This window comes from Notolabrus celidotus, chromosome 18, assembly GCF_009762535.1.
Source record: "Notolabrus celidotus isolate fNotCel1 chromosome 18, fNotCel1.pri, whole genome shotgun sequence".
In the NCBI taxonomy this organism is placed as follows: Eukaryota; Metazoa; Chordata; class Actinopteri; order Labriformes; family Labridae; genus Notolabrus; species Notolabrus celidotus.
The window spans coordinates 2211565-2223743 of record NC_048289.1 but is presented as its reverse complement, the minus strand read 5'-3'; the positions used below and the strand labels follow the sequence as shown (position 1 = coordinate 2223743).

The following is a 12179-nucleotide window of genomic DNA, read 5'->3' as shown; positions in this document are numbered from 1 at the left end:
AATAAATTTTGATTAAAAAAAAAAATCTAAAATTTGTTTAATTTAATATATTTATTTAATTTAACATGAAATGAACAGAAACAGGATTCTATAGGTGATTAGATATATTAGCTGACACGTGCTCGTGGCGTCTAATTGCTCTTTCAGGAGTTTATCAATGAACACACGTGAATGTCTGCGGACGGGAAAAAGTCAGTCTCAGTCTCTTTATAATAACAGGACACACAACTTACTTGTTGGGCATTCACACACACAGGAACGGTTATAAACAGGGCAGGTAGTCGGAGCGAGAGAGTCAGTCTCAACCATAGACTGCAGAAAATAAACGTTATCCTCCTGCAGCTCTGCCTCACGGTGAGTGCGCGCGCCCGTCAGCTGCAGGCTCCGTTTGGCAAGCTCCCGCGTCCACCCGATCAGTCTCTGACTTTATTACAGGCGAAAGTATGGAAACTCGCCTTCTCTTCCACTCCCTCACAGTCACAGGGATGCGTTCAGGTAACGAAACATGGTACCGTTTGGTTTTACGTGAGTCGGTACTCGGTTGTACCGATGGAATTCGGTCGGTACCCATAAAAGTACCGAATTCGGTACCCATCCCTATACATCTGTCTCATCTTCATTGATGATTTTTACCCTGGTGTGCGTTAGTGACAAAGACACAACCGGGGGACGTCTGTTTGATAATTGAGGTTTTGAGGTTTGATGCATTTCAGAGTGCCATGAACTGACTGTCTGTGCAGTGCGCCTGTTACTGCAGGTGCATTCAGGGACCGTCGTAAATGTGCAATACAGTCCTTACATTGCATTTTTCTGAGTCAAGATAATCAAAATACAGTCACAGTGGTCACATCAAGAATGTTTTCCAAAAACAACTGTAATTTTGCATATTTACTTGCCCCTGAGATGTTATTGGGTTAACCCACCCCCCCCCCCCCCCCAAAAAAATTGCAACTTTCACTGCAATTTTTTTCAAAAAGCTGACACAAAATCAGGCTTTTTGGGACGCAACAATCACAAAAAAAAAAGTGGAATCCTGGAGGGACTGTGTAGTCAGCTGATTCACCTCAAAAAATGCTTTATAAGTAAAACACCTCCCTGATAGCTGAACCAAACAGATACCACATGATGTTTGTTCCACGTGACAGAAAATCAGAAACAAAAAAAACTTGGTCGAGTAAGTACTTAACAATCAATTAATAGATATTCAATTAATCGTGAACATCCTTAGACTGGTCACACCAAGCTAACATGAGGATGTCCCTTAGATCCAAGTCCTTCTCAATGTTGACCGGCCTGCACTCAGCCACAAACACTTTATGTGAATGTGATGTTTATGAGATTAAAATATCGTACTTGAACACATCATATCATGTGACTGTTACTTATATTTTAGAGAAGTGTATTTCTTTAAATCACTGATAAATATACACACATTAAAAAGCTCAGAACAGATCTGAAATTTTTGAAAAATACGACTCTGTTGATCATTAAAGTAAAATATTTGACATAACGCAGTGCACCAGCTGTCACTGGAGCTGCTTTCTAATACATCTTGTGTGATGTGGACGACCTGCGCACTTGAAAAGAGAGCCTGATTCTACTGTAAGTGCTGGGAAATCCTCTGTTGCTGTGATTTGTAGCTGTTTGCTTTAGTTAATCCACAGAGAGCTGCCGGCTGAACCTAAATGAACGTTGAGAAGGAAAGGTTTAAAGTCAGATTAGAATATATTTAGTAATTACAGTAGAAAATTGGAAAATGTTCATGTTTGGTAAGGATACACTCAGGAGCAGAGGGCAATCACCTCCCCGGGGAGGAGAGCCTTCAGTTTGACAGAAATGTAAAACGACAGATTGAGAAATGGGATTAAGAAGACTTTCTGATGAGAGTGAGTGAAGGAGAAACTGGAGAGGATGGTGAAAGAAAAGGAGAGAGAGAGAGACGGGCTGCTCTCGGTAGCTTAGCCCTCTCCTTCCCTGAGGGTGAAGACACGTTACAGGAAAGCTATTCCCTAAAATCATTTTTAAAGGTAGTTGACGTCCAGAGGGAGAAGCTCAGCATTAAAGGCTCCAGCCTGGAACTCTATTAATGTGAGGCTGTTAGCCTTACTCAGTCACTCAGTCGTAGCTCTCTGCAGGAGTTAAGAAGCGATTCTCTTTGAATATCATTTCTGTGGGGCTCCAATTTAATCTGCAAAACAATCAATGGAGAGCCACGTGGTGAACAATATGTAAAGGCAGACGACTTATAGACCTGTTTATGAAAAGCTTAGAGTAGAAAAAAACCCACTGGACTTAAATGGAGGGGAGAGTCTCAGGGTGAAAGGATGAAGAAGTGATGATGATGGTTGTAGTGATAATGAGAATAATAATCATGGTTAGTATTATGCTATTATTACGATTGTCATTATCATTATTATAGTTATTAATGTGTAAATTAGTATTAATACTCCATTGTTATTGCAATCAGGATTGCTGTTGCTGTGCTTATTATTATAATACTAATCATTATTATTATTATTATTATTATTATTATTATTATTATTATTATTATTATTATTATTATTATTATTATTACTACTATTGTTATTACTATTATTATTATTGTTATTATTACTAATATTGTTATTACTATTATTATTATTACTACTACTATTGTTATTACTAATATTGTTATTACTATTATTATTATTATTATTATTACTACCATTGGTATTACTAGTATTATTATTATTATTATTATTATTATTATTATTATTATTATTATTATTATTATTATTATTATTATTACTACCATTGCTATTACTATTATTATGATTCTTATTATTATTACTACCAGTGTTATTACTATTATTATGATTCTTATTATTATTACTACTACTATTATTATTATTATTATTACTACTATTGTTATTACTATTATTATTATTACTACTATTGTTATTACTATTATCATTATTATTATTATTATTATTATTACTACTACTATTGTTATTACTATTATTATTATTATTATTATTGCTACTACTATTGTTATTACTATTATTATTATTATTATTATTATTATAGATTTGTACTTATTAATTTCTTAGTTGCACCTTTTTTCTTTTCCTTTATATAATTATTATTATTATTATTATTATTATTATTATTATTATTATTATTATTATTATTATTGTTATTATTATTATTATTATTATTAATAGATTAATAGATTTTTATTTAATGTTTGGTTCTTTCTGATAATTATTTATTTAGCTCAACCCACTCCTAAGATTGTTTTCCACTATTTTCTCCTACTCAGTTAATTTTAAACCGCTGTCCTATTTGCTACAATTAAACATACAAAGAGACACACTCCTACGAAGCTATTTCACATCCTCAACGCTCAATATTACAATACATCGTCAGTTCCTGTTAGTCACTCTTTTGTCTCCTCAGTGTTCTCATTGTTGTCTTTCACATTGTTTTGTATATAATACCTATTATAGTATTGTCATGTCTCTCACCCGTCTTGTATTGTTCTACAACACTTTGATAAGAAAATACAAAAAGTCTAAAAGTAGAAAAACTACTTGAATAAACCAGTTTGAAAAAAACGGTGATGGAGACAGGGCCTTAAAGGTTGTTTTTATTCACAGTAATTGAAAACCCTGTGTGGCCTCCAAGCAGCTCCTTTATACACATCATGATGCTGATGACCCAGAGGAGGAACAAGTAATAATAACTACATGATATCTAAAAAAAGACTATAACATAAATGTGTAGCCCAGTTTCTGCTCTCTTTAATGAGGTCTTCAAACACTGTGTCACGAGTTATTAAGGCTTGAAGAGAGGTGAAGCCTCAGCCTCTCTCCCTTACTGCCTCTTCTTTCATGCTGTCCTCAGGAGCCGCTCCAATTAGCCAGGAGCTGGACTCTCTGAGATGACGCCAGTGAGGGAAAACTTGTGCCTCTAACTCATTCTGCTGTTAGCTACAGTACATGCATGACTTGCTAATGTGCTGAGAAACATTTTGAATCTGTTTCAAATACTATGACGTGAAACACCTTCACATAAAATACGTTTTTCAACCGCAGGAACTTTACCCCTGAACTATGTGCGTTTCGACCGGTGGACCCAGGGTCTAAATTTAGTTCAGGGGTAGATAATCTCCCCCCTAAAAAGCTCCTGCTCCCGGGATTTATGGGGGGCAGGGCCTGCAATGCTGAACATGTCTGATTGGTAGATTAACCGCAGTGTTTTTATTCCTCCCTCCGTCCACAATAACATCACACACATCTGTGATTCACTTGATTTCTCTTTCTTTCATTAGTTTTGATTTGTTCTATCTTTTTTGTATGTGTGTGTACTTTTCAAAAGAAGAAGCTGTGATTCTCTTGATTAAGCAGCTTGTAACAGTAGTCTTCTCTCAGCCCGCCGTGAATGCGTCTCTCCTCCCGGTGTTCCGGTTTTAAAAGTGACCCTGTAAACTGGAGACCTTCAGCTGAACGTGTCAGTGTTTGTGGAGTTTACACAGCTGTTGAAACACAGAGGGAGTTCCTGGGAATGCAAACTAGTTTAGTTTTTATTAAGATTTCAAAATATCCTCATCAGATATTTAATGATGGTCTAAAGACGTTTATGAGGGATGCATCCGGCTGAAAGTCTCCAGTTAACAGGGTCGCTGTTTAAACCAAAACACTGGCCGATCTCTGCCACGGCTTTTTGAGTTCAAAAGGATTTTGAAGCCGTGTTGAAACGTCTTTGCTACTCGTGCTTATCTCCTCTCACGTGTTGATTCAGTGAATCCGTCTGTGATGAAATATAGCACCATCTAAAACAGACCAGCTGAGTCTCTTCATGCTAACAGGCTAACTGTTGTGTTGCTCATAATGATACCTGTCTGTCCGTCTGCTTCTATGGTGTCATCTGTGATGAATGGCATTCCTCTTTGTTTTACTGCCCTCTACTGGTCTGGTGGTGTAGTGCATTTACTTTTTTTTCCTCCACGAGTCACTTGCCTGATTTGTACAATATACCCAGGACTTCAGCCCGCGGTCGAAATGCAGACAACAAAGGGGGCACAGGAACCTTTTAGTTCAGGGGAAAGTAGATCTGGGGGCTAAAAGACCCCAGAACTCTTGGTTGAAATGCAGCTTAAGTCATTACTGTGCATTATAATTAAGTTTGTATCAAATGTGGAAATCTTAACAAACTCCATTAAAATGTACATATTTGGTAACAGGCTGGATTTTGTAAAAATAAATCTTGTTGAAATAAAGAATCTTGTCCCCAAAAATTAGAGCAAGCCTGTAAATGTTGTCTTAAAGATAATAACAGTAATAACAGCAATACTCTGAAGCTCAGAAACTGTGTTGTCCAGCTTTGTGATCCGTCCCATCCTCTGTGTTTGTCTCTATATTAGTTTGTTATTATTAGATCAGCGTGTCTGTTCCCCCTCTGGCTGTGCAGAGAATGTGGGGTTCACTCAGGCAGGAGCATCCTCATATTCTCAGGCTTCTTGCAACATGTGTGTGTGTGTGTGTGTGTGTGTGTGTGTGTGTGTGTGTGTGTGTGTGTGTGTGTGTGTGTGTGTGTGTGTGTGTGTGTGTTATTGCAGCAGGCAGGTGACTCTGTAGTCTGAGTGTGTTTGTGGGAAGTGTCGGTTTGAGTTTGCTCTCATTAGAGATATTAATGATGGTATTAGGATGCACAAGAGACAACCGTCCACAGGGAAACACGAGCATGTGTGTGTCTGTGCATGGGACAGAATGATGCATCAGCTTTATTTAACTGGAAACACACACACACACTCACTCACACACACACACCTCTGCAGTCATTCATCAAGCTCACAGCCAGAGCTGAGGGCCAGCTTCAGGGCAGGCCCAGAGGTTCGAAACCTGTGTCACCGTGTGGCACTTTTATGTCACCCAGCACCACCTACACCTCATCCACAATTCAGCCTGCAACCCAGAAACCTCCGCTCACTGCAGCGTGTTCATTAAGTGCACCTGTCACACTCCAGGACTTCATTCCAGGTGGACTGATTGGAGCAGCTTTGTGTTGTTTGTGATGCCGTGCAGACCAGCCACTTTTTGTATTGATAACCCCTCCCCCCTGTCAGCTCTGCCTTTGAGCTCATCATTCACTGGGTGATGATTAGCTTGTTTATGTACCTGAACACTTGTATTTAAGTTTTTATTACCCTCATGCCTTTCTTGTGACAGCCCTGATGACAGCTAATTAACTTAGCCCGTATCATTCTTCAAGACATTCGGATAATGGTTGTGAGATACTAGAGTTCAATCCCTGACAGTCCACATTAGCATTTTGCTCATTTAGCACGAGGTACATTTGTAGTACGTGGTTAAAGTTAGACAGCTGCAGAGGAAGGACGGTTGTATGTTTGAAAGAGGAGAGTGGGAGGACAATTACAGAAGAAGGAACAGTGGGAGACAGGAACAAACACAAAATACAGGAAGTGTCTTCCTCCTTATTTTTTATTCTCTTTATATTTGTGCTTCTTCATCTCCTCCCTCATTTACCTATTTTTCTTCTTCCTGCATATCATGATTACGCTCAGTGTTTGCCCGACTTGTTTTCTTTCCCCAGTGTGAGCACTGGGCTGGTCGCTGAGAGAGATGGGTGGTGCATGTGCAGGTGTTGCACATCGCAGCACGCTACCCCCCGCTCCTTTGTAAAGCACAAAAAACAAGGTCACGCTCTGAACTGCTGTGAATTATGCAAAGAGGTAGATAAGAAGAACTTCTTTCTCTGTTACTCCCTCCATTCAGCTCCTCCTCATCCTTAAACCAAGTCATATGCAAATAGACTTTATGGAGGGGCCTGTTGTAGAGTGTGTCCTTCCTCAGAGTGTACCAACTCATAATAAAGGCCCTCCTCTCCTCTATTGGAGGACAGGGCTGTGTACTGGTTTCGATACCTTCACAGCTGTCGTGTTCTACCTCAACATGGATTTTGAAATACCATCCACAACGATTTAAACACGTGTTCTGGTGTTTTTGTATACACATGGTTTGGTTTTGGTGCACACAGGATAGTAGAGGTAAGGAGGGATTAGTAAGGGTCAGGATAAGGAGGGATCGGTAGGGGTCCAGGTAATGAGGGGTGAGTAGGTTTGCGAGTTAGGGAGGAATGAGTAGGGGTCAGGATAAGGAGGGATGACTAGTGGTCGAGGTAAGAAGGGATAAGTAGATTTGCGAGGTAAGGGGGGATTGGCAGGGGTTGAGGTAAGGGGGATGAGTAGGGGTCCAGGTAAGGAGGGATGAGTAGGTTTGCGAGGTAGGGAGGAATGAGTTGGGGTCGAGATAAGGAGGGATGAATAGGGGTCCAGGAAAGGAGGAATGAGTAGGGATCGAGATAAGGAGGGATGAATAGGGGTCCAGGTAAGGAGGGATAAATAAGGGTCCAGGTAAGGGGGGATTGGTAGGGGTTGAGGTAAGGATGGATGAATAGGGGTTGAGGTAAGGATGGATGAATATGGGTTGAGGTAAAGGAGGGATTAGTAGGGGTCGAGGTAAGGAGGGATTAATAGTCGTCAAGGTAAGGAGGGATGAGTAGGGGTCCAGGTAAGGTTGTATGAGTAGTATCAAGGTAAGGAGGGATGGTTAGAGGTCAAGGTAAGGAGGGATGAGTAGAGGTTGAGATAAGGAAGGATGAGTAGTGGTCCAGATAAGGAAGGATGAGTAGTGGTCCAGGTAAGGAGGGATGAGTAGAGGTTGAGATAAGGAAGGATGAGTAGGGATCGTGGTGAGGAGGGATGAATAGGCATCCAGGTAAGGAGGGATGAGTAGGGCTCAAGGTAAGGGGGGAAGAGTAGTGGTCGAGGTAAGGGGGGATGGATAGGGGTCCAGGTAAGGAAGGAAGAGTAGTGGTCGAGGTAAGGAGGGATGAGTAGGGCTTAAGGTAAGGGGGGATAGGTAGTGGTCAAGGTAAGGGGGGATGGGTAGTGGTCAAGGTAAGGGGGGATGGGTAGGGGTCCAGGTAAGGTTGTATGAGTAGTGTCAAGGTAAAGAGGGATGATTAGAGGTCAAGGTAAGGAGGGATGAGTAGAGGTCGAGATAAGGAAGGATGAGTAGTGGTCCAGGTAAGGTGGGATGAATAGGGTCCAGGTAAAGAGGGATTAGTAGGGGCCAAGGTAAGGGGGGATGGGTAGGGGTTCAGGTAAGGAGGGAAGAGTAGGGGTCGAGGTAAGGGGGATGGGTAGGGGTTGAGGTAAGGAGGGAAGAGTAAGGGTCGAGGTAAGGGGGGATTGGTAGGGGTCAAGTCAAGGAGGGATGAGTATGGTTCTAGATAAAGATTTACTTCCCTCAACACAGAAGAAACCATGGTGGTGTAACAGAGTTATTTGCGACCAACAACAACATAGATCAGTGGTGCACAACAAGTCGATTGTGAGAAGCCTCTAAAAAACCCCTTCATATCACTGTTTTTCTACTTGCTACTTGTTGTGTCGGTGCCTGTCCGGGCACTGACGTGAGTAGCAGCAGAAAGCTGTCAATCATTAATCAGTTAGCTGTTAGTTACACTTTAAATCACATACATGTCTGATGCTGAAATGGTGAAAACGTATTCTTTTCACCTGCAGTGGGAGGCAGATTTATCTTTGGTTTTCTCAAATTGGGAGTGTGGTCTTGCTCAAGAATGGCAATTTGGAATAGGATTCTGAGACGTGCCCAAAGGCAATGAGACTAATGTCCTGGTGAAACAGATCTATGAACCCAGATATAGTGAGAGAGCTGAAGAGGAAGTTTGCAGCGCAGCAGTCAACTTTCACCAGGTCTTACACCATGGAGGGCTGCAAGGATGGCGTCTTACTGCGTCAGTCCCTGTGTGGCTCAAAACAAGAAGTGAAGGATGGTAAGGTTGTGGAAGAAGCATGTGTGCAGTGGCAGTGTCCTCCTGAGGTAGAGACATACATTTATTTTCCAACTTAGAGAGCTGATATTAAGTCTGTATCTGCTTACTTTAATTGTTTGTTGTGTTTATTTAAAATACTGACTTATTAGAAATGGCTCCCAATGCAGATCTGTCAAAGCTGGTGTTGTGTTGGAAGGAAAGTTAATTGTGGCACAGCATTCAGGTAAGGAGGGATGAGTATGGAGGGGTCGAAGTAAGGAGGGATGAGTAGGGATCGTGGTGAGGAGGGAATATTAGGGGTCGAGGTAAGGAGGGATGAGTAGGGATTGAGGTAAGGAGGGAATATTAGGGATCGAGGTAAGGAGGAATGAGTAGGGATTGAGGTAAGGAGGGAATATTGGGGGTCGAGGTAAGGAGGGATGAGTAGGGATTGAGGTAAGGAGGGAATATTAGGGATCGAGGTAAGGAGGAATGAGTAGGGATTGAGGTAAGGAGGGAATGTTGGGGGTCGAGGTAAGGAGGGATGAGTAGGGATTGAGGTAAGGAGGGAATATTAGGGGTCGAGGTAAGGAGGGATGAGTAGGGGTTGGATACCATCCACATTAACTATCTAAATGGACCAAACAGAGACAGTAGGCGGGATCAGCCATCTGTGTCTTCGTACATGCATGATACATTTGCAGTCTGGATGCTGAGGGGTGAACACCTCCTGCTCTGAATGCAGCTAGGAGGGACTCACAGCAGCATCCACTGCTCATTGGGAAGAGTAAGAACGATACATGCCTTCATGTCAGTCTCCAAAAGTCTCCATTAACACCAGAAAAAGTCGCTTTTTTGAAAAAGAGGAATTAAGTGCATATATGAATACAACTGCTAGCACTACTGCATTGATCTAACAGGACACAGCTGCAGATGAAGCTCTTGGACAACAGCGCCCTCTGTGGGTCAGATGTGCTACTGCATGACTGTCAGAAGAGGCAGTGAGCTGCGGAGTAATGAGCTGTAGCTACGAGCTTGTTTTTTCTCTGATCAGAGGTATTGATTAGAGGCCTCGGCTGGTCCTGGCCTTTTATCATCTCATGTCTTTTCTTAATGTGCTATCGACTCTTCCTTCACTCTGCCGTCTCTTCAGGAGAAAACGTACAATGTAGACATCGCTAACAGACAAAGGCAGGGCGGATTATCACCTCTACTGCCTGTTAGCCTGTGGAGCACTGTTTAAAGCTTTTCCATGTATCTTATCTATCACAGAGTTTGTGGTGGAAAGATGATCCCTCACTATACTGTGTGAGTTCTGCATCAATGAGCATGTGCATGTACATCTGCTCTTGGGTTAGGTATCCATGCAGTGACTGTGAGTGCATGTGTGTGTGTGTGTGTGTGTGTGTGTGTGTGTGTGTGTGTGTGTGTGTGTGTGTGTGTGTATGCATGTGCAAATTGGCCAGTTTTATGAGCTCTATGTGTGTTTCTGTCTCAGCTGCAGTGCGGTGCAGCGCTGGCTTCCATGCTGGCACTAATTAAACATCCTCATCACTTCATTGGCTTAATTAGATGTGTCTGTTTACTTGACTGCTGGAATAAAAGGAAGCAGAGAAAGGTTTGCACGATGAGAAACTGCAGTTTTTAAAAGAAAGGCTGCGGTGAATGATAGATCAGGTAATCTGCTTGTAAGCGAGGAAGTTATCTAATTGGAAAAGTTCTGCAAAGTGTGCAAATGACAAAAAGGGTCACTGCTTTTGGTGAATCTTGAGTCATCAGAAAAAATGTGTGTGTTGGTGTGACTGTGTGTGTCCTGGGTAAGGGCCTGAGGGTGTGTTAGGGTGGGGGGTTGGGGCGCTGCAGGCGTTCCTGCTCCATCTGGTGTGAGCCGTGCTGTAAGTGGCCGAGGAGTTCTCTGCACTCAAACACAGATATGTGCAGAACACTAAAGTCCCATTATATGTTTTGTTCCAGAGTAATCAGCAGAGCCCCGGGCCTGAAGCTGGTAGTCGAGACCCTGATGTCATCGCTGAAGCCCATCGGAAACATTGTGGTCATCTGCTGCGCCTTCTTCATTATCTTCGGCATCCTGGGAGTACAGGTGAGAACGGAGGAGAGGAAAAATAAATAAGGAGGAAACAAGGAGGTGAAAGCCCAAATGACTAGTCATGCAATTTTTCACTTTCCTCCTTGTCCATATATGTAGGACACACACTATTAAAGCAAAAACCCTTTCTCCTGCTCTATAACTCATGTGCTCGGACACTTCTGTATTCTTATCCGCTCGTGATGAAGATTGCATGGCGTCCTGCCCAAGGACCAAACAGCTCTGTGGCCTTGGCACAGTTAAGGCGTCTGTCTCTTTGCCATGCATGTCAATGTCCATAAACCATCTGTCGGAGTAAAACAATGTCATTTAGGGTTAATGATGGTGACTATCCCATGAGGCAAGGAGGACAGGCTGAATACCATTAACAGGTTCACTGCAGCACTCTGATCCTCCAATGAGGAACATGTCTGAGTATAATGCAGGACGACCACGGTCAGAATGAGACCTGTGACTATTCTGTGATATCTTAAAGCCTCTTGTAACCCAAATCAACAAGAACCTTCTAACTATAATATTTATAGTCACATAATCATATTAGAACTGAACGTTATTCCATTTTTGAATATTGTCAGTCAAGTCTTTGGTGAAGTGATGCTAGGTTAAAGTGGTTCGGGTTAACTAATAAATATCTAACCAATCAGAAATGAAACACTGAGTCACGCCCACACATGTTCAACAAAACTCCTCTTCTCCTGCTCAGACCGTCTCCTGACGTCTCAGACAGCTCCCCTCAGTGTTGTCTTAGCTGTTAGCTTGTTTGCTAATCACGTTCTGCCTGTAATCTGTCTGTATAGCTGTCTCTCTGCTCTTTGCACCGCTGTGCTCGTGTGTCCCTGTCTGCACATCCACCGCTGAAGATGACAGCTTGTTGTCATTTTTGTTGAATATTATATATATTATATATACACTTTAAATATTCAAATCATGTTCCCAGAGGATTTAAAAGTGGCACTGCTTTTCCAAGTTAGCACCCTAACCCCAGCCTTTAAAGCCTCTGGAAACATAAATGGGATATTTAAAATTCTTATAGAATATCAAAATGTAATGGTTGATCAAGCTTCAACAAAAATCTGAGTGAAATTAAACATCCATAACTCAAAAAACTCTGTTCAAAAACAACTTATTTTACAGGTCAGAGCATTTCTCAGGACTGTGTGGGCGTGGCCTAACTCTTTGATTGACAGGTCAAGAGAGAGTTCACAGCCTGCATGTTTGAGCCGTCTGACTC

The 12179-nt window shown here is 41.8% G+C and overlaps 1 protein-coding gene across 1 annotated transcript in view; it reads left to right on the top strand.

Moving 5' to 3' along the window:
* Window positions 1–12179, top strand: part of cacna1g (calcium channel, voltage-dependent, T type, alpha 1G subunit) — a 436435-nt gene that overhangs the window by 349504 nt on the left and 74752 nt on the right. Inside the window, exon 23 of the mRNA XM_034708799.1 lies at window positions 10816–10942. Within this exon, the coding sequence (XP_034564690.1) occupies window positions 10816–10942 (127 nt within the window). The remainder of the gene's footprint in view (window positions 1–10815; window positions 10943–12179) is intronic.